A 23245-nucleotide genomic window follows, 5' to 3' on the forward strand; every position below is an offset into this window, starting at 1 on the left:
GTCAGAGGATATTTCAGTTAGCTTAAAAAGCTGTAAATGCCTAGAGTTAATTAGCTCACATATGGGACTGTTGCACTCTGTAAGTTTTCTCATCCAAGTACTTCCCAAACCTGGAAGTGCTGAGTTGAGAGGGCAGTAGTTTCAATAGTAAGATTTCAATGACTGAGGCTGTTGGTCAGAACAGAAACACTGCACAGAGCACAGGAAAGGCTAATTTGATTTCCCTTGAGAGGGCTCTAGGAATAATTTATAAATACTGCAAGCAAGCTGAATTTCTCAGAATTGCCTGGGGAGAGGGAGAGGACACAAACCCATAAGCTGTTCCAGCCTTGCTTGAGGAGATTCTTTAGGTATGAAGGAAAAAAGAAAACCCCTCACCTCCTGAGTATGGTAAGGATATCGGTCATGCTGCGCACACGTTTCAGCAAGCTGTCTAGCTTGTGTGGCTCTTCCTTTAGGAACCTCACAGCTTCTACCTCAATTCGGAGGATCGCACGCATTTTATTCTGCAGTGTTGGGAACTCTCCTGCAAAGAAAACAACTGTGAAGCTGAAGAGGGAATGATAAAAGCCCTGGGGAGTAATGAATGACTGGGTGAATGTCAATCAGTCGAGCATCTACCTCTCCAGGGGCCATGCAGCAAACTCCCTAATCCCAACTCTAAATCTTTTCGGAAGTGAAAGTTAATGCCCCCAGATCAAAGGCAAAACTGGTCTCATCCACTGTAGTTAAAAGAAAAGAAACACAAGTAAAAAGGAAAAGTACATACCTTTTAGAGTAGCAACAGCTTCTCCCACTTGACGTAAAAGAAAGGCTCCATCTTCAACATCTTTCAGTGTAACTGTCTTGTTGGAAGCAGCAGAATCCTTCTTCAGGTCTTCAACAAATGCCTCCAGCTCACTGGCAAAAGAAAAAGTGGACATAACATTTAAGCAAGACTTTTGCATTACAAGCAAATATATGTAAATGAATGGAGTAAACTGAGCCAGAAACCTCAACTGTGGCATCTTTAAGTCTGACAACACAGCCTAAGAAACCAGCACCTCCCCCGAACAAGGGGAGGTGAGGATGCTGGACACTCACAGCATAGGAACAGGCTTGTAACCAGCCCAAGTCATTGGTTTCTCTGACAGGCTGCAGATGTGCAGAGCACACTGACCTTAGGGCAGCTGTGCTACAAAGGGCAGGTGGGGTGGTAGAACACATCAAACAGCCAGCCCTCTGGGGATGCAAACCCTTGAAGGGTGTAGACACTCTTACCACTACATCCAGTACTGGTTTGCACCTTTTGTTTTCTCATTGCCGAGGACACACAAAGAAATGGCCAACAGTTGAGCAACAACCCAAAACCTGGCACCAAAGGCCCCTTTGTGCAACCTTGTTTATCTGCCAGGTCCGGGTAGACAGGATACAGGATCCTGTTTCTATGAATAGCCTGACTGAAACAGCAAGTGTGCATTGTGTGCAGCTCTCGCTCAGCACCTCCATTTAGGAATGAGTCACTTCAGATGTTTTTTCCATCCATTGCCATGCTATGCTTCCTCCAGCTCCATCCGGCGCTCCCTCATCACCATTTCCAATATTTTTCGCCGTGCTTCCATACTTCACATAAAATTTTGCAATCCTTCAGACACAAAACCTCTGCTTTTTCTTGAGGAGGAGCCACTTCTTTCTGTTCAAGGTTGAAACAACTGGAGTTCCCACACAGATACTCAAAATTTTCTCAACAAAAACTCCCTGAGATGCATGATGTGCAACTAGACAAACGCCCATGCAAATACCTCAAAAAGATTATCTTTTGAATATTCTAAGAGAAATTCACCTCTATTAAGATACCAGGAATATTCTAGGAAGCAGTTTAATTGCATGTTAAAAACAATGCAAAGGAAACTCTGAGCTGACAAATTGGCTACTGGTTTTAACCTAATCTTGGGCCTAATTTTTCACATCCACTCAGGTATCGGGTTTGCAATTGCTGTAAGAGAACCAAGGTATGAGCTGATTGTCTGAAAAGAGGTAGGAGAAGCCTGTCCCCTGTACCAACTGCAAGTCTTGCATTTCCACATATTTCCCTTGCGCCAGCACTGCCACACAAAACCAGCCACTTCCCAGACCCGTCTCAGTGAACAGGTGACATGGGGAAGAAAAGTAGGTGGCCAGTAATGGGATAAAAAGGAGAAAATTCCTTACAGCACTACTCCACATGTAGGTCAATTGAAATTGGGAGCACAGTCACATGGAACAATACATGAAATTACAATAGTACTTCTGATACACAGAGAAACAGAAGCAGTATCAGGATCTGAACAGTAAGTGCACAGAGCAAAGAGTTAATTTCAATCCAAAGACTAACTTTAGAAACTATAAAATAATTTTGAATTAAGAATCATAAGTTGCTTCTGAACAGATCACAAACAAGAGGAGGTAAATGACCCTGTTCCCACTTTAAGTGCACTTCTCCCAAAGACTGCCTTGAGAAAGCTGAGAGAGTGCTGATTCCACTAGCACAAGCAGACTGGCAGGAAACAACCCTCTGGACCACACGATGGCAGCAAGGGAACGTTTCTAAGGCTATTTTTCCAGTGGAAGAGGCTGCAATGATGCAGATATCTGTCTGCCTTTGCAATAAAAGGAACAGACACTCTAGGAAGAAGCTGGAAAAAGAATATGGCTTTCTGTCACTCACTACAATGCAAAGGCTCCTGCTCTGCAGAACCATGCTTAGTCATACATCCTCTCTAGCCTCAATGCCCTGACAGTGACATTTAGGCTAGGCAGTGCTGCTCTGGGAATCATGGGGTACCCTCCATCCCTTTCCTAGATCAGCACTGGAAAAGCAGCTTCTTAGATATTCCCATTCACCACACAACAAAAAGATAAAGAAAGAAGCTTAGAATTGTTCATGTATGGAAAGAAGAGAAAGGAAAACACAGAGCAATATTACAATGTTTTGGTAGGTTTATGCTTGTTGGAAATGTGGGGATAAAAAAAGACTTCCAGGTAGCTGACAGTGGCTCACCATCTCCTTTGTTCTTTGAGTAGAAATGGAAGGGTCATCATAAACTCCTTTGATTCCATACAGTGATAATATCAAACAAGACAACAGGTCCTGAAATTACACAGGGGATACCATATTACACTGCTTCGTGTTGCTAACTGCAAGGGAAAAGAAACTTCATCCCTCAGGACCCGAAGTCTGAAACAGATCCAGCAGTCTCCAGCATTTCTTTTCTGTAACTAGGGAAACAGCTTCGCTTTATAGACTGACCTGAGCAAATTAAGAAGACATGCACATTAATGCAGTTTCAGAAAGCTAATGTAAAAGAAATGATTTTTTTCTGCATCTATGTTCTATGCAGGGGAGTCAAGGCAAACTCCTATGCTGAGATCTTTCTTTAGGCAAAAAAAGCATCAGAGGATCTGCCTCAGATTGCAGTATCAGTAGAGCAGGTTACAAAACAAACTGACAAAATTAATAGTAACAAACCACCCAGACCAGATGGTATTTGCCCTGGAGTTCAATAGCAACTCGAGATTGAAACAGTTGAACTATTAATGTAAAATATCTAACTTCTTGATTAAAATTGCTTTGGCACCAGATCAGTGGAAAGCAGAATAGATGAAGCAAATAAATGCTTTAAAACGGTATGGTGCTATCGAGGGAGCTGTACTCTGGTGAGACTGACACTTAGACTGGTGTAATTGATAGATACCAAAATAGAGAATGAACAATAGAAAATTAATGGAACAATAGATAAATATGCTATGAAAGGTAGGAATTAATGTGGTTTGTGTAAAAAGAAGGTAAGTCTCACAAATCCACGAAGTAACAACAAAAGCATGGGGACAAGCTATAGCCCAAAAGGCTTTCAGCAAGGTATTTGAGCAAAAGCTTTCAAGAATGCAAAGTTGCCATGGGACAAGAGAGGAAATTCTCTCATGGATAAAGTACTGGAAGTAAAGAGAAGGGATCAATGAACAGCTTACTCAATGAATGTACTTTGCTGGTGGGTTCCATAGGGATCACTGCTAGGCTGATGCTTTTCAACATACTATAATTTTAAAAAATCTCAGAAGACTATTATGTTATTGAGGGAAATGAAAATAAAAGGTGACTGCAGAGGACTCCAGATAGACCATATGATACTAACTGACCAGGAAAACACCAAAGATTAACTCCTAGTAAATGGAAAGTAATACTCATGAGGAAAGGAAAAATAAAACCAAAATGAACCCTACCTAAAACCAATAATCTCCCAAAAGCCTAAGGTTTTATACACAGTAATGAACTCTGAGCTGATAATCATTCATTGTGAGATGTTGGATTTTTAATGTAAAGCTCATGTGGAATACGAGGACAGGAAGGTCACACCATGCCACTGCACGAAGTCAAGGTGCGCCTGCATCTGACACAGCTGTTTCAGGGCTCTCCTGTTTCCCCACGTCACTTACGCCAAAAGGCATGACTGGGGGAAAAGGGAGTAGAAAGGGAGAGGGGGGGTGTCTATAACATCATGACTAGCATGGCGAGGGTGAACATTTTGCTGTGCATGATTTCATTCTGCTGTGCATGATTTAAGAGTTTGGGGATTGATTGGCAGATGAAAGATTCAAAAACAAACAAAAAAAGATCCTTTATACCCCCCAAAAAAGGATTACTCTCTAGAATTCACTGCACCTAGATGCTGTACACAACAAAGTTTACATAAATTTTTAAAAATTCATAAGTCCATGAAAAGTAAGCAATCCACACAGAGCTTTTGCATAGGAAGATACTGTCTCTGACTTGGAAAATCACAGAATCACAGAATTCTGAGGGTTGGAAGGGACCTCTGGAGATCATCCAGTCCAAACCCTCTGCCAAGGCAGGGTCACCTAGAGCAGGTCACACAGATCCCTTAACTACAAGTCATTAAAAGCAAGGTGTGCTCTGTGAACTTTGACATGTTCTACCCTTTCCCAAATATCTGGTCTGAGTAGCTCTCCAAAATCGCTAAATGAAGTTTTGTTTTCATTCAGCACAGTTATTCTTATAAAAAAAAATCTGATACTTTTCCTAACAAAGTATAAATTGTAGATTACTCTGCATCATAATCCATTAGACAGATTGGATGTGGCCATGATTTAAATACTGTACTTATAAACGCCCTCGAATAAAGTGCTTAAAATAATCTACGACATACAGTAATCACATCTGTAACATGCTTGTCGTGACATAAATAATTCATCAGTCAATGTGTCATAGCATCATAATTTGTCCTTTGTCTGGTAAGTTTTAAATCTAGTATCTACAAGTGTTTATATGCGACATCTCTAATGCTAAATTAAAAGATAAGATAGAAAAAACCTACACAGTTAATTCCAAGTGTGTATTTCCCTGTTACAAGTGTGCACGAACACTATGTTTAACAGATTTCGTTAGATATCTCTGAATTGTAATGCTGCTACAGCTGTGACACACATGGGCACACTTCTGTAGGCACCATCGTGAATAGCTGCTCAACAGAAAGCTTTATCTGAAATGTACACCAATATTTCTGTTGTTTACAACATGAAACTGCCAGTATTTTTATTTCTTTATTTCACAGAATTGCAGAATGGTTATAGTTGGAAGGGACCACAGTTGGTTATCTGGTCCAACCTCCCTGCTCAAGAAATAATCTTCAGAATTACAGAAAGGAGAACTTTTTAAGCTGAGATTTACCACCTCAGAGCAGTAAATACACTTTTGTAAGTGTTGCAGAAATCCTTAAGCTTTGGTGCGTTGCATGAAGCCAGTATACTGATTTAGTCCTATGATTTAGGAAAAGTCAACAGGGCAACAACTGAAATACAAAGAAATGACAATTTTTTTACCCTTTTGCTTTGCATTTGTTTATACATCTGCACTGGGATCAGCTTAATTGTAAGTGCCTACATAGAATATTGGCCTTTTTCTCAATACTACCAGTGACATTTGATGTGTAATTTTGTGCTGTATGCTCATTATTAACAGCCATCAGCTGTTGAAATTAAAGCATTGTTGTCAGATGTGCTTTTCTTCTAGGCTCTGATCCTGCAAACAAGCAAATACATGACAAAGGAATCTCATTGGATACAACTGATGAAAAATAATGTTTGTTTCTAGTATGTCTCTAAAAGGGGTGAACTAACTTTTGAATGATTTATGACATTTCCCTGTAACTTTAACAAATGAAGTAGCATAGAAGCAGCAGAAACTCTGTAAACAGGAAACATTCCAAAACCTGATGAAAGTGAACCATATTGCAATCAAAGTCATATCCTAAAAGAACAGCTGTAACAGCGAATGCCATTGGCACTTGACTTCACTCAGTGTCCATTTTATGAGGCAATGCGATAAACAGCCAGCACACAAATTGTTCTTTCCACAGAGAATAAACAATCTAAGAACTAGGCAATGAGGTACACAGGAATGAAGTGAGGAACAGGAGGGTAATTCCTTAAAACTACAACACAATGTTATTTAAAACTAAAAATCAGCTGAGAAGATTATATACTCTAGCATGGACTGCTACTGCACATTCAACTTTACTTCACAGAAACCATACTCTCCCTCAGTAACACTCTACCTTGTCTTTACATATGCACCTTTTTTATTACAAATTGTATTGATCTGACAACATATTGATCAATAGGAAAGATTTACTCTCCTCAGCTGTCAATAACTGTACTTGATGGCTCTTCAATCATAATTTCCATTGACAAGCTGACTAGAAAGTTTTTCTCTATTATGCAGCAATTCTTCAGGTGTAAAATAAATGCAATAATGAGAAATAATTAGTTATATTACATCTTACAAATGTAAGTGTTAGAACTAGTTACATTCTTTATTGATTTCAGATTCATCTTGCCTCCTGCTGACTCTGAACAGGGACTAAAGCAAACAACTTGATCCCACCAGTCTTGGTAGGCCAAAGTTTTTTTGGGGAAAAAAAAAGTCTTACAAAGGGCCTTTACACAGCAACAAACAAAAGGAAAGTATTTTTATCTGCAGTTAAGTGTATGGAAATTCCAGTGAGTACATTTTAGACAAAGACTGGCATTGCTGACTGCAATTAAACTTCAGTCCTCTATTTATGAGCTTCCCCTACCTCTCCCATGCAATATCCAAAGCATTTACTATTGAAATATGATTTTCGTACTTGAAGCCAAACTCATTACCTTCCTTTGCATCCATTTGTTCTTGAGGAAATTCCTCCCCCCTTCCCTAAAGCATAATACATAAAGCTGAAGGGTAGAGCTAGAGAAGAAGGAGGCTTTCAGAATACAAAGGTGGTCATGCCCCTTACAGTCATCAGTCATCTGTCCCTTTGCAGGGGACTTCTGAAGAGGTTGAAACTCTTTGTACTGGTGGGACTTACCCAGTGGGCTGTGCAAAGACGGACTCCCAGTCAGGACCAGTGACACAGTTTTACAGCCAACATGATACACAGCAAGGAAACACAGCTAAAAGAGCACATACAGGTGCAGTTTCACTGCAGACAGTGGAGAAAGCTACCACTTTGTGGAAGAAAAAGCCAGGCAAAAGCAATAAATTTTAAGAGGTTTCTCAACCCACCATAACTTCTTTACAATCTTTTCTTCCTCGTTGAGGTATTTCTGCCTTTCTTGTTCCACCAGGTTGCGCTGTCGCTGCACAGGATCTTCAAGCCTCTTTACTGTTTCAATCATTTTGCCATTGATCTCCAGCTCTGCTTTCTTCACCATTGCCCTCAGCATCTCCTGGTTCTGCAGCTGTTGCACAAAAGAAATCAACTTCAATTTTTCCTGCTTGACTGACATCCCTGGCAAACGAATACATTTCAGAGCTCAGAAGGTTGGGATAAACACAGCCCTACAGTAAGCAAATGTTTTTACTTTCTTCTTTCCCTTTTTAACTGTACCTATAAATATTATTCTACGTATTCCACGTATATCTAACTTCCAGCTGCAAGGTGATGAACAAAAGATGTTGGGATCAGTATGTCACCCTCAGTGCATAACTTCTGCAAGGATTGTGGCCCCTTTATTATGCTTGGTTCCATATGAATCAAGAATTAATTATGCCTCACGAGAACGCCGGAAGCTTGACTTCCACTTTGCATGTATCTCATAAGCTTATCCATCATGCTGCCCATACGTGCCTAGTGGATAATCCCACACATTAATGTCATGGCTGGAATGCACTGCTGTTTTCAGAATGGAAATTTTCAGTCTCTCAAGTGGCAGAGGAAGGACTGTGCCATGCAGTGTAATTTGGTACAGACATACAGCTCATCTGCAATACACAAAATCTTCTTTACCTACCAAAAAAACCCCTTTTATAATACGGTAATTTTCTGAGCACTGCAAGAGTCACACCTTCTTACTTGTCTTAGCCTGATGTTAAGTAACTAAAGCAATAATTTTCTTGCTGATATTAAGCTTACAGAGCAAAACACAGCTAAGAAAGCAAACTAGACTGTACTCTTCTGTGGGTAGCCCTAGAGCAGCTATGCCCCACGCTCACACAAACCAAACCTGTTTCAGTCTTTTATGCAAATCACAAGATTCAAAGTGATAAGCAGGACTCCACCTAGTCACAGCTTTAGGATATAGGCAACATGAACTCAACTCTGTTAGCGCAGCAGCTATCTCATACTGTGAGATTTTAAAAACACCTGTGTCAACTGGGGGACAAAATTCCAGTTTTAAAACTAGCACTTGAACTGTCAGCTGTCTTCTAAACATCCAGGCTTAACAGCCAAACCACATTTAATACACAAAGTAAAACCAAGACCTAATAGGAAGAACCACAAAAATGGGTTACCTACAAGACAGTATAATGCAGTAAGGCTTCTTTTTAACTTGATTTAAGAGAATTCACGAAAATCAGAGAAAAAAAAGGCCTTTGCTGAGGCAATTCTTTCCAACCAGTATGGGCACGAGAGGAGCAAACTCAACCCTATCCTCCTAACTCTTCAGTCCCTATGCTTGACTCTTTCCTCCTGTGACACAACTGTGATGAGAGGAAGGGTAACACCTCACTGCAGGTGTGTGTAGAGGGTGATCTGAGCTGTGACAAGCAGGAGGTGTTAGCTCAGAACTCAGCTGAAGATAAGCTGTGAGCAGTGAGCAGTTAGGGAAAAAATGAAGCTGAAAAACATTTGAACAGCACAAATATACAAACATTATCTGGATTATTTTAAAGACAATTTTAAAGTGAATGTGTGTGTTTTTCCCCATTATGAGATCAATGTTTGGATTTGATAAATTAAAACCTCTTACTGCAAGGCCAGCAAAACTCTCTGAGACACACACCTCTTTCATCATGTTATATTTTCAAGTAGGAAAACCTAAATGAATGAATAAATGAGTGGATGAGCATGTAACACTTCAGTCATACAGTTTATTCACAGCTCTTTAAAAAGTGGGGAAATTTGACACAGGGAAGTGATTTAGGATATGAGAAACAACCAATCCGAGGTCAGTGAGAAGGTCAGTAACAAAGTTAGACTCAAGTCTCAGGTGTCCAGAATTTAAGTTCTCAATGTTCCTCCGCTGGTAACAGTGACTTCCAGTAATAGTGAAACTGAGTATGTGTGAGCGTGTAAGGTTGTGAAATGGGCAAGCACATGTTTTTTCCTATTATGGAGGCATGTAGGGGATCTATATTTATTGTGATGATGCCTACAGCTAAGGTGCTTGTCACCCTCATTTATGAAAACCTTGAACAGTACCAGGAAGTTTCAGTCATAAATGTTCATCCATTTCTCATAACGAGATTAGGGAATAAAAAAGTAACGCAGCAATATTTCAAGGAAGCTTGTATGTTGAGGACTCCCAAACCTCAATGTTTGGAGTGAGGCCCTGAAGTCTGGGAAATTACTCATCTTGGTATCAAAGACATGGTTTTGCCATTTCTACGAAAATCCACGCAACACTTGGCTAGTTACGGAAAACCCGGGTTTGCTCATGCTTGGGAAAATGGGACAGATAACAAGAAAGGAGAAAAACATATGGGTACAGAGAGGCAAAAGAACCAGGGAAGAGGAGCAATTGTGGCTGAGTCTCCAGCCACAGGACAGCATGAGGCAGAGCAAGCAGAAGCAGAGGGGAAGAGCTGTAGCTGAGAAGGCAGTCTCTGGCCATTACAGCACATCTATCTCCATGTTCTGGAACTGAACTTGATTCTTACCTTTCTTCTTCCAGCAGGTATCCGATCTGAGATGCCCTGGCTAACTGCATACCCCATTTGTCCCTCTGACCGCCTCTGCCATTTACTTCACTGCCTCAAGTGGAAGAAATTTATGGATTTGCCAGAGTTACTCTGATTCCACAGAGTAGAACTTTTTGTACTTTAGGCTTGCTTTTGAGCAAATAAACAATCTTAGACATTCATACTTGAAAAGAAACTTTGTTAAAACCGTACTCAAGTTCCAAGGGCAAGTGCCCAAAAGTAAGGAAAGGCAATGCAGGCTTTCCTGTCACCACCAAATGGCAGTTGCTTGCTAATTAGAGTTAACTTACAACTGCAAGCAGCAATCAAACAGAAAGAAATTTAAAATGCTTTTCTAGTATTCTAGCATCCTCTCCTACATTCATTACCCTTGGCTCTCGCTCCCAGCCTCACTAATCTCTCCAGTACCTACCTTGTCCCTCTTCTTCAGCTACTGCTCCAGCCATTATTTGTCACTGTCGTCACACAAGTACCCCAGCACTGCCTCTGGCATCCACTTCAAGAATAATCTGATAACCAGTTCAGTTCACTTTGAACCAATTATTATTATCAATGAGACAGGTAACTGGAAAACCAAGGATGAGTTCATGGCCCTGCTCCTCATTAGGAGACAAGCATGACCTGTCCAGTGGAAGCCTCTCAGGCCCTTCTGGGAGAGGCTTCTGGGCCACTCACCTCCCCATGCACTACAGTGCACAGCCACAAATAGGACCTGACTACCTGCAGCTCAGGACCTCTGCAGAACCTAAGAACCTACTTCCTGAAGTTTGTTACCATACACTGATTAAACTCCAGTTCTATAATGTAGCTTAAAATATATTGTTTATATATTATTTGAATTTCTAATTCAAAATTACATTTGTGAGACTATCATATACCACCTTATATGGTCATATACCACATATACAAACAATATTGTTATTACTTTTTCTGTCCTTTCTTCAGCACTCACTTCCCTGCAAACAATGCACTGAGTAATGGAAAAGCATGCATGCATACACATTCCTAATGCTGAACCTTAATCATATCTGTGTTCCCTTAAAATGTTTTCAACTAAAGAAAATAAGGAGTAGACAAAAAAAATCCAATGTACATATAACCTAATGATATATACCATGTACATGTACTTCAAGGCTTGGTTTAAACCTGCTACTAAGAGTTCTCATTGTCTGTGATTGCAGAATGAACCACCCCACTAAAATCATCATGGGCTCCATTCTTACCAACAACACATTTATCCAGGACACAGGCTGGGTTACAGCCTACCTCTGGCAATGAGGAAAACTCCACAGAAGCATGGAACTAGTCTTTCTTGAATGTCTCTGAGAATCAGAGTGCTTAAGGAAGATGCAAGTGGAGTAGCAAGGAGAGTATCTAACTTCTAGCAACAGCCATGAGGCAAATGTCTTTATGTCAAGAATCTCTGTTTAATATCCAACCACAGACTGGTTGCATCCGGTAACATATATTTAACTGGTGTGTGAATCAATACATCTGGATCAACTGCTACTGGATATGGTTTAAAAAGAAGATTTTGCTGTCACAGACAAATGCTACAGGAATCAATGGGTCTTTTCCATCATGTGTTTCTCTGACCCTATAAAGAAAATTAGTAGGAACTTACAGTGATAACATCAATTGAATATAGAACAATAGACAGTATTAAATATAGTTTTGTGTCCTGTTCCTGTTTCTTAGTTATCTTGCCAACTTTTGTGCCTGTGCAATCATCTTTTTCTTTTTTTTTTTAGGTGTTTCTTCTAGTGTGTCACTGTATGAAAAATTCACACAAACAGGAACGAACTGACTGCCAACCCAGGAGAAACAGTGAAAGTGAAAAATATGAAGTACTGTCAAACATACAATGCAAACAATCTGGGTGAAAGAAAAATACTTTTTTACTTATAATAATTTTTGAAAAAACATAGCACGAAATTTTTCATCAGAAATGTGATATTTCAACACTTTTCAGTTTAAAACACTATCTGTTTCACTTGCTGCCCTACCAACTGTGAGCTCTTTTTCAACATAATTCAGGAAAGCCATGACGAAAATTCACTCTCATGAATGTAATTCATGTGTAACACGCTAAAACTTCCCTTGAGCTACAGGTTCTTCCATCTGACTATCACAAATTTCTCAACTTCCTGCCAGCTTAATGCACCAAGTTTCTATAATTTCTGAATTAAGGGAAGCAAGCCAGAGTTAATGAGCACACTCGGGATATGTCTTTTTTTCCTTCTCAAGACTTCCTTGGCAGCATTGATTTGTGCAGATGGTATGAGTTTCTTCACTCCTGTGTGCCACACTGCTATAGCTGATCAAAAGCAAGGCTTCTGCCCCGGGCAGGGTCATGGGGACGAAGTGCAGCTGGGGAAATGCCACCTCCTTGGTGAGCAGGCCCTGTGAGAATGATGTGCTCACTGCCTCCAGAGCAGCACTGCAGGCTCCAGCCCACTTTACAAGGCCACATGGTAAGCACAGCTGGTGGCCAGACCACAGGCATTTGCCAAGAGCTGCATTTGGCACATGGGGTTGCAGAAGGACAGAGGGGCTGCAGCGGTTTGCGGCACAAATGTGGAATAATATGCGCATACACATAATGTGCCAGGGCAGAGATCCCTGGCACAAATTCAAGACCAGTGTCTTCAAATTAGATGGGGAACATGGTGGCTGGCATCTAGGCAGCACTGCTGAGAGTAGCTTTTGCAAGATACATTTGCTACAGGAACATACTCATCCTAAACTGAAAGTTCAAATGCATGGGAGCTGTATGACAGGCAGAAGTCACCTGGTTGACACAACTCTTTGCCCCAAACACCTTCTGTCATCTCTTCATTCTCAGCAAACTGAGCACAGGACCTTGTCACAGCATCTTTAGTCAGCCACATTTTCCTATCCTGATGCTTACCTCACCCTTTTGCTCCCTTGCTCTATGACTGGTTCATAACTCAATCTCCTTTAGATAAGGAGGTGAAAGCAAAATGCCCTCTGAATTCTGATCTGTATCATCATTTTCTTCTCAATTAATCAGCAAATCAAACATGACTGACACAGTACCATTCAAAACCACCTTGGTTGTAAAAGCAGTAGCTGCAGCCCTATGATACCGAACATGTGATGTCACTTTCTGGGCAAGGAGGACTGGCAGAGTATTGAAGTCCACTTTGTCTTCCAAGAAAGTGCTTTGCCTCCTTTTCCACGTTCTGGGACAAGACACAGTGCTCTTCAGTTTCCAATTAAGTGAAGGGCTGAAGACCTGTACAGCTGCATATGCTTATTTTCACAGGGTCTGAGATGAACATCGTATATTTATATATGCAGCAGGACTGTATGTGGCAACATAGTATTTTTGTTAACTCTTCAATGCCCATATCGTTTCTTGCAGGTTTTGAGGTGTTGATGTGTATTAGGAAGGTACCGCTAAAATGTGAATGTAAGTAGGGCAAAACAAACAGCAGCAACTTTCGAAATATCTTTTTCCCTTACTGTTCAAGTTGGCTATTCTTCTGGATTCTGTAAATACAGGACTCAAACTCTGGCTTAATGCATGTCTACTGATCCTCAGCTACATTTGGGTTTCCTGACATCAAAGTTGTTTATTCAGGAATTTTAAAACTGTCTCAACTGTAAACAGTATGAAGCAGGAACATGGCTCTTCCGACATGTTTATACAGCACATAGCATAGCAGGGTCCAAACTGTAATCACAGATTTGATATTACTGTAATATAAATAGTGCTTTAATGTCCAGAGTCATCAAACAAAGCTAGAAATTAATTTTTTCTCAATATCCAATAGCAGTGAGCTAATACCCATATTTCTATGCAAGCTAGAACTTTTTGTGTCTTCATTACTTGGGTCTGCTCTTTGCTAGAACTCTGCTACTGAGAATCACTTATACAAAAAGTAAAAGACAGAGAAAATGAGAGACAGGGAGGGAGGGAAGGAGAGAGGAAAAAGGTATTTGCTGACAACCCACCTTTCTTCCCAGCATTACCCAGACAAGCATACCTGTAGCTGCTTCATCTGATGCAGCTGCAGCCGCAGGTCTGACACGTTGCGTTTCATACCATGCAGGCTGACTTGCATTGATAGGGCTCCAGCAGGGTGATGGACGACAGCTGACTCCACAGTTGCCAGTGCATTCTTCCCCCCAGACATGTTAGAAACACCTGAAATAAGCAGCAGTACAGGCTGAGCTCGTACCGAGAACATGCAAACATGATCCTTCCTCGGCCCACTGAATCCACACATATTTCACACAGACAGACAAGGAAATGACAGATGCCAATGCTCAGTATTAACAGGGGACTGGCATCTCCTTATCCAATATATTTTGAGGGAAGTCTGTACAATATCAGAGTGTATGTGTGCTAGAACTTCAGTTGTATCAGAGCATTGCATTACCCCAAGACTGCTTTCTACCACATGTAGTGAAGATAATAAAATACAACTGCAGATTACACAAAACAGCAGAAAATCAAATTGGTGCTGCAAGTCACTTCAGGATTACCCTCCCAGGAGATATCTGAGACCGAGTTGATACAAATTTATAGGACTCTTGAACTGCATATTTGTTGCTTAATGATCACAGGAAAGAGATTCAGTCGAGCTGCCAAATGTGGAGAAAAGGCTTCTATAGAAAATGTTGTTTCACTGCTTGAAGGACAACTGCATTATTTATAGCAGGTGTCTCCAACAGTGGCCATATAAAACTAGAGAATTAAAATGAAGGTGTGGCAGAGGCTCTCCAGCCGTGTTGCATCCACCCACTCCCTTTTAGTTTGTCAGAAAGGAGTACAGCATAACACAAGGAAGTGAGCTGAGCCACACTCTGAAAAAATCCATCAGTATCCTCACAACACTTTCTCTGTTAAAGTATGCTTTTCCTCTAAACAGCATCAATATCAAGCTCGCTCTTTTCAGTGTCAAGTACTTGGGAAGAAACTTTGTATACAGATACCAGCATATTCCAATTCATCAGCTAATAGTCATGTAACAGCTTCCTCTCTCAATTTGCACTTACACACCCATATTCTTCAAATTTTTTTTCTAATGTGTTCCTCCCCGCCACTCCCCCCCCCCAACTGCCAGCAGACAAAATGGCAGACTGTCAGTAGGACACTTCATTTTTTAAGTCCAGCACAAGAAAGACATTGAGGTGCTGGAGCACATTCAGAGAAGGGCAATGAAGCTCATAAAGGGTATGGAGCACAATTCTTATGAGAAGTGCCTGAGGGAGCTGGGGTTGTTCAGTCTGGAGAAAAGAAGGTTCAAGGTCCTTATCATTCTCTATAGCTACCTGAAAGGAGGTTGGGGTGGGTCTCTTCTCCCAGGTAACAAGTGATAGGACAAAAGGAAATGGCCTCAACTTGCACCAGGGGAGGTTCAAATTTAATATTAGAAAAACTCTCTTTACCAAAAGGGTTATCAAGCATTAGAAGAGGCTGCCCAGGGAAGTGGTTGAGTCACCATTCCTGAAGGTATTTAAAAGATGTGTAGATGTGGTGCTTAGGGACCTGGCTTAGTGGTGGACTTGGCAGTGTTAGGTTAATGGTTGGACTTGGTCATCTGAAAGGTCTTTTTTAACCTAAATAATTCCACTATTCTACTCTATGATTAGGTCACTCCCTACTTCAATTTCTTCCTTCTCTATGAATAAAACAAAAAATCGAAGGAAAGAGAAAACAGCTCATCAATGGATCTTCACAGGGATTTTGGTCATCGTTTGTTCCCACAAGCATACATTCCATCAAGTTCAATGAAATCAAACAAAAACTAGTGTTGTGAGCTTTTCTTTGCCTGTTTAAGGCAAATTTTCAGTACACTAAAGTGCATGACACATCTTCTGACCGAAATGAGTATGAATCCAAGAGTGGGAAGTTCTATCCCATGCTCTCATCCCTAGTAGTCTTTTCAACCATTAAAGTCTCCGAATGTGCCCGAGTGAGTACAGCTCAGCACAACACACTGTTATCCCTTTGCCAACAGCTGTGGATACCTCAAACACAGCCTTTGCAAAATTCATCTGAGGGAAGCATTCTTAAAGGATGGAAATTACACCAGACTATATTTATTTAAAAATAGGCTAAAAGTTTTTTAAGAATCATGTTTCTGGCTTTACCTACATTTGCAACTCCTGCCAGTGAAAGCACAGGCTCCTCTGGCTGGATCCGTGCTACCTGCGGTGTGCTATGCCATTGGCTTCCAGAGACATGCTTGGACAAAAAGCTGTTCTAGCCCGGTGCAGGCTGTTGTAAGGCTATACCTTCTCTAAATGGTCCAGCTAAATCTGCTTAGTGCTTCAACAACAGCACTTTTCACTACACTGCTGAGCAAGCTGCTGCACATTTTTGCTATACTCCAGTATGATTCAATGCTCTCTTGACTTTCAAAGAGCTGCTTAACAGAAAGCAACACTCAAGAAATAAACAGTCCTTGTTCACTGCCATTATATATCCACTCCATGCTTCAGTCTAATATATGCTAATACTTATCTGTCTACATGTACACTGCAGTTTTTCCTGCAGTCAAGCATCTATTTCTCTCCCACGTGCACTATTTTTTCTATTTTTTAAAGAAAATTGTATTTAGTTCATAAACTTTACAGACAGAAACCACCAGAGAGTCTGAAAAATGCGGATAAGCCTCCAAGAGTTCTGATCCCTAGCCACAAATCTGGACTATTTTTGAAAGCACATCTACCTTTCTGCTGTTCTTTGCCTCAAGCAAAAGCTCCAAAACCTCAGCCCCCGACCCTGTGATGATGCAGCCAAGGCATGAATCAGTCCCCGCCAGTCTTTCCCCCCATGCTGGATCCCAGTCAATTCACATATTTTCTCAGGAAGGGGTTGCCTGCTTTCCTTTTAGTGTAGATGGACTGTAATCTGCTTCTGTAAGCAATAAATGTCTCTGACTCTCTACAAAGCAGCTCTCCTCCTCTGCAGCTGCCTCAGCCATCTCTTCTCACCACTGGGTACTCTCAGCTGCCACAGTGCCCCTGCTGCAGAGTGTGCTCAGAGCCTGTCAAACATGAGGTGGGACTCCCGGGGGCGTGAAACACAAGGAGACACCGAGTGAGCAGTAACGATCAGCAGCTGATTTCTCAGAATACATATTTTCATCACAACTGAATAAAAGTGCAGTTGAATGAGGGGCTGCTTTATCTAGGGACTATAGCTCACTTTTGGAAATAATCCCAGGCTGTAGCTTTGCAATTAGATGTGTGGCCAGATGGATCAACGGGAAAGGAACAGCATTAGCTCTGAGGTTTTTACATAAACCCTTGCTGGAGCTAGGTAAGGGGGCCTGAATGCAAACCCCCTCCATAATTCCGCAGTACTCTGGACAAAAACAAATCTTAACCTTTTTTACAAAGGCTAATGAAGTAAGCTGCCATTTTTAGAATACAAAGAGAACTGATGTGCAGGAAGGAGAAAGATTTGCTGTTTGTTCAGGAAGGTAAGGAACACAACTTCTACTCCCTGACACTTGACCTTTGCTATGGTTGCAAAGACACTCTTGTCCTTCCATTTTCCAGATTTATTTTTTTTTCTAAAATGCTAAGATTTTATTTCTAAGCAGACTGGGAGAAAAGGCCATCAGAAGACACCCAGCAATGTTTCCTAACAAATTACTCATCTTCTTATTAAAGAACCACAACATTTTCAAGCATCATTTGGGGAGATGCGACAGTAGATACCAAAACACCCTTAAAAGAATAAAGTATTATATATATATATAACTGTGCAACTTCTCATTGATCCAGAATGAATTCAGGATCATGTTTGACCTGCAAATGCTGACACAGTTCAAAGATTAGCATGATCTATCTTTGAATCTGAGGAGAGCAAGCGGATATAGACAATGTTTTAATTCACAGGTCATCACAGCAGGAGTCAGTCATGCGAAAAAGGCACATAGACATACACAGATGACAAGACAGTTCACAAAGAGTGAAGAATCAAATGTGAGCCCTATGTTTGTAATTCTTCTCCCTGCTGCCATCTTTCTCTTGGTTTGTATTGTGGCGTTAGTACAGAAAGTCACGCTCCCTGACACCTTTTCAGGAAATACTAAAATGTCTTCGTGCCTCTTCCAACAAGGCAGCAACTAGCAAAAAACCATTGCTTTTTTCAGTAATCCATGACACCACTGATCTCAATTTAATCAATGAATCCAGGATTTAGTCTATCAATCAATCTCCACTTGATGAACAAAAGACAGAAAAGAGAGTATGTGAGCATTTCTCAGGGTATTTCTTAGCAATCTCAGGGAGACTCTTCCTAGTATGGTTTGGTTTTAGAATCACATGCTGTTCCTAAGTGAAGAGTTCCTTGATGGCATTTGTGTTTAATAAACTGAAGATCTTTATAAGGATCCAGTCATGGGATTTCTCCTAACATTAGTAGAAGAGACATAACCAGCCTGTGGAGGGTTGCTGTTCTTTGAACCCTACCCCACCATGAAAGAACTGAGCCTAAAGCAATAAAACTTCAGAAATGCAGACAAGCATTGTCATTACAGTCTCATTTTCCCCAGTGAAAAAGCTTTTTTTTTTCCAAGGGTTCTTAATATTTGAGGTTGCTACAGACTGGCAAAGAAAAAGCATGTTAAATACAACAATTTGGTTTATATTACGTACCAAATAGAGTATTCACAATCTTGCTACACACAGTTATCTAGAGTTTAGAAATTTTGGTTTCTTTCCCATCCCAAGGGGACTGGTTCGCTATTTTTTGCATGAAAGTCTCCTATCACTGGAACACATACTACAAGATACAATGTTGGTTCAACACTGATAAGCCAATATTATCTTGCACAGATGTTTTATTGTTTAGGATGGGAGCAATTCATGTTTTTGCTTACCAGTGCTCTAGAAAGGACTGCTCAATCAACATTTTATACCACTTTTTCTTCCAAACAGACTTTGAAATTGCTAGAACTGGTATCTCAGTGCACAGCTGTCAAGTGGAATTGTAAAGTAAGAGAGTCAACTGCCTAAATGACTATACTTAATAAAGATAGGGTTGAATTGAAGAACAAAACAGCGGTCAGCAGAAGTGTTCCTAGATGCTGCTGGCACATTTAAACCCAAGCATATTTACAAAACGGAGAAACATTCTGCAGCATATTCTGGCAGATAGCCTAATTTTCAAGTAAGCAGGGACTGCGCTGACTTACTAGACTGTGTTATACCAAAAGCAGGTGCAAAGGCAAAATATTCCATTATACAAGACTATTCTATTATACACCAGTTTTCAACAATAGCTGTTGTGGGTTACAATACTGTAGTGTATTGGGGTCATCACACCTTGTATCCCTTACCTGCTACAATTTAATTTTGTGGCTGAGCCATGCTGGAAGGACAGGATTTAGGGATGCAGTTACTGTATAGCTACTGTATAGCACTGATAGGGGTCCCTGCTGACTGCTGGCTGCATGGCTGGTCCCACTGCCCTATTCCCATCTCCAAAGCGATGAGAAAGGCACAATATGAATGCTGGAATCCTTACTCACATGCTGGATATGGGTATAGCCATATGACAAAGTCATGTTTCTGTCAATAAGTGACAAATGCTGATCTGGTCTTTTGACAGTAAATTACACTGCCCACCCTCCACCTTCCTCCCATGCTTAGATATGCAGGTGTTAGATGTAATTTTGCCATTCCAGGGACATGTGTTCAGTCATATGACAAGATATAAGTGAGGAGTATTTGGGAATGACAGTGGCAGGAAATGGCTGCTGGTCAGAGGAACCAAGCTATTCTGGTGGGCTGGGCAAGACTTCCAGAGGGATATCCACCTTCACTTCATATAAAGTGGTTTTCCCAATGATTATTATTCCATTTCTCATTTCATTGAGAGCACATTCATATGTGCACACACAAATGACTGAATAATTTAGGTTTAAAGGGACCTCTGGAGATCATCTGGTCCAAACTCCCACCCAAAGCTTAGATCAGGACCTCCAACTCAACACCCCCTGCAAAGTACTTGTCTGAATTAGTACCAACACAGGGAAAGCAGAAAGGCTGAACAGCAATGCACTACAAAGAGGAACACAAGGCAATGTGTGTGCACGTTGTGATGGTTTCATAGGTGCTTTATATGAGACAAGGCCTGTGCAAGTGGGAAATACCATAACTTCTCAGTCTATAATGACACTGCAATAGGGGAAAGTCTAGGAGCATTTTGCAGCTGTTTTGAAAAATTACAGACTTTTCAGTAAATTGTCTGAAAGTGAGAAATTACATCTTATTTCTTCAAAGCCTTAAGTATTGTTCTCCCTATTCAGAGGCCAGCAGGAAGGGAAGAGTTGGAACCGGACCAGAGAGTGGCTTGGGAGCAAAGCTTCGGTACCAGGATTTTAGCACTTTCTTTCTTCCATGTGCTTGATAGCTTCCAGGTCTAGTTTGATTTCTGTCGGTTAGGAGGACATAATGCAATTCCAGATAAACAGGAATCCCGAACGTGAACTAACAGCTCCAACAGAAAGGCTAGTTAGGAGCATAATAGGTTGGTAATAAATGTGTGTGGTTTACTACCTGCCAGAGCACAGACCTCCCTGTGGGAACAGCACTACCAGGAAGTAAAAAACCGCCTTTATTTGCATTCAGTGAATGACAAAGGGCGAAGAGGAGGCATATAAACACACCAACACCCTGCAGACTTCTCCAGCAACAGCCCATAGACAAAGAGCTTCAATCACATGGAGATATTCTTTCACAACAGCCTTAACTCCATCTTTTAAACACTTAACAGCTCTCCAAGTGGGAAGCTAAAATAAGACCAGCTCTTACTGGCTTCACAATCGATAACTCAGAACAGTTTAGGTGAACTCTAATAATTAGTAACAGATCAATATGGCTTAATTAGGAAAAGTGATGTCTTGCTGACTACTAAATTTCCTGGTGCCATTACACCCATAGCATCCTACTGACAGAAAGACCCTAGAGAAAAATTCAGGTGACCAGAAAAAGAATGAAATATTTAGTCTCCTACCACAATCTGGATTCATCTGGGGTTAATGACAGATATATATACTATAGATGGGATGAGTCACTGGAAAATTCACCATATGCAGAGGCTCTGCATCTCATTTAAACCATTCAGCACAGGTGTAAAACTCATTCCAAATACCATCTCAACCTGTCAGAAATTCCTCTCTTAAAGATGTGATCGACTCCCATATCCTGAACTTAAACTTCAGTTCTGACAGTACAGCTACAGGAATTTAAATAAATTTGACATTTCCTAAGCTGTGATGGTTGTAATGCTAGAGCTATTCATATACCTGAATAATTTGTAAAATAAAAGTGAATTATCTTACCTGCAGTGTCAACGCTGCTCTTGCTGGACACAATTTTCAACATCATCTTCTCACTAAAGTAATAAAAAGATGAATAACAATTTTAGCTTACTAACATTGAAACTATACTGAAGTTTATATTCAGCAAATTAAATGGTCTTGTCTAGCATATATATTTTTAATTTATATCACCAGTCAGTTGTTTGTTTTTTTTTAAATCACCTCTTTATACAAGTTAAGCAAGGAATGGAGTACAAGCAGTAGAAAACATAGAGATGTAGCTACATTAATTCTTTTTAACACAAAGAAGAGTAATGCAGTTAATCTCCATCTATAATTTGTCATATTCTTCCTCTCTGCCTAGCATTCTCATGGAGATGATAAAGATATTTAAAAATGATTGAGCAATCAGGTTTTTTTTTTACTATTACATTCAAATATTATTTTTGTGGATTGATTACTAAAATCATTACAGATGAATTCTGTTTTTACCTAGAAGCATCTTTGCTATTACTTGTATTTGGCCCTTTAAAAAGCGCAGACTGAACAAGACCAGTTAAACTGGCAATCTGTTTCTCCATGGCTTGTATCCTCTCTCTGTAAGACAAGAGAACCGTTTGTTAAAGCCAGATATATCCGCTTTCAGACTTGTTTTTCTAGGTGAATGATTACCACAAGATTGGAAAGACACTACAGAGTTTGTGCAAAGGCCCATGGGTACCAGTTTGCATACACCTTATTGCAGCAACTTACCGTATCTTGGTTTGGACAGCTTTCGCATGGTAACAGACAATAAAAAAGACATCTGCTTAGTTAAAATGAACAAAACAAACCACCACCAGGACAATAAACTTGTAATGATCCCACAAGACAGGCACCTAAAACAATCCAATGCCTCTTGGAACTAGTGAAAATTGTCTTTTTCAGCACTACATGTATTTTCTCTTTTACCTACACTGATCCAATCATTTTGCCTGTACATAAGGTTTCAGGATTAAAGACTTTACACTTCTTCTTGATACTATTTTTACTTTCCCCAAACCCAGGATTTTTGTCTGTGAAGCACTTAATCTGCCCAAGCTGACTACTTTCCAGCCCAAATCCTTTGCACCTGACATCACAACTGTCTGCCCTGGAAAGGACAGAAATGTGACAGAGAGGCACAGGACACCAAATGCAGACTGTACAGCAATAATATAATGAAACAGATTTGCTTTTATGCACATATCCTGAGAAATTCCTGAAAAGCAGAAGAAAAGAGACAAAGACGAACTACAATAGGTATGTTCAGTCTTTTCTGCAGGGACCAAAGATTACTAAACAACAGCAACCATGACATTTTTTGGATTGGAAGGCTAACATTTGTGTGTTTATCTGTTTGCATACAAATGCATATATTAGTCAGGCACCAGGGGATTTCCTCAGTGGGCTCCAAAAACGGCCTTTTGCTCACACAGCTGCCTACTTACACATGCCAGTATGTCAATGACACACCACAACACAGACACACATCAGTATGGGACTTTCTGAAAAGGTATCTCTATGTGCCAGCAGTTAAAGTGTCTGGGGAGACACACAAAAGCAAATGCTAACAGTGGGCTGTGATTTTGGAAGGTGACTTGGAATAAAACTTGTCAAAAAGCAAGTGACTAAGCAGCAGTGACTGATGAAAGAAGATGGGACAGACACACTCAGATATAGACTCAGCCTG

The 23245-nt window shown here is 40.6% G+C and overlaps 1 protein-coding gene across 22 annotated transcripts in view; it reads right to left on the reverse strand.

Annotated features, from left to right (window-relative positions):
• The window catches only part of KIAA1217 (KIAA1217 ortholog), a 355773-nt gene that overhangs the window by 18405 nt on the left and 314123 nt on the right, over window positions 1-23245 (reverse strand). For 16 of the 22 annotated variants that reach the window (XR_003536226.1, XM_027695587.1, XM_027695599.1 and 13 more), the window contains 6 exons: window positions 22027-22131; window positions 21556-21608; window positions 14233-14393; window positions 7580-7755; window positions 770-900; window positions 379-526 (listed from right to left, as the gene is read on the reverse strand). Coding sequence is in view for 21 of the 22 variants with exons in the window: in XM_027695587.1 (XP_027551388.1) it covers window positions 379-526; window positions 770-900; window positions 7580-7755; window positions 14233-14393; window positions 21556-21608; window positions 22027-22131 (774 nt within the window). In the remaining variant the exon portion in view is untranslated. The remainder of the gene's footprint in view (window positions 1-378; window positions 527-769; window positions 901-7579; window positions 7756-14232; window positions 14394-21555; window positions 21609-22026; window positions 22132-23245) is intronic. The other 6 variants (XM_027695600.1, XM_027695584.1, XM_027695588.1 and 3 more) reach the window with 1 other exon arrangement.

The sequence above is a fragment of the Neopelma chrysocephalum genome, unplaced genomic scaffold (assembly GCF_003984885.1).
Source record: "Neopelma chrysocephalum unplaced genomic scaffold, ASM398488v2 Primary Assembly neopelma1_102, whole genome shotgun sequence".
Lineage (NCBI taxonomy): Eukaryota > Metazoa > Chordata > Aves > Passeriformes > Pipridae > Neopelma > Neopelma chrysocephalum.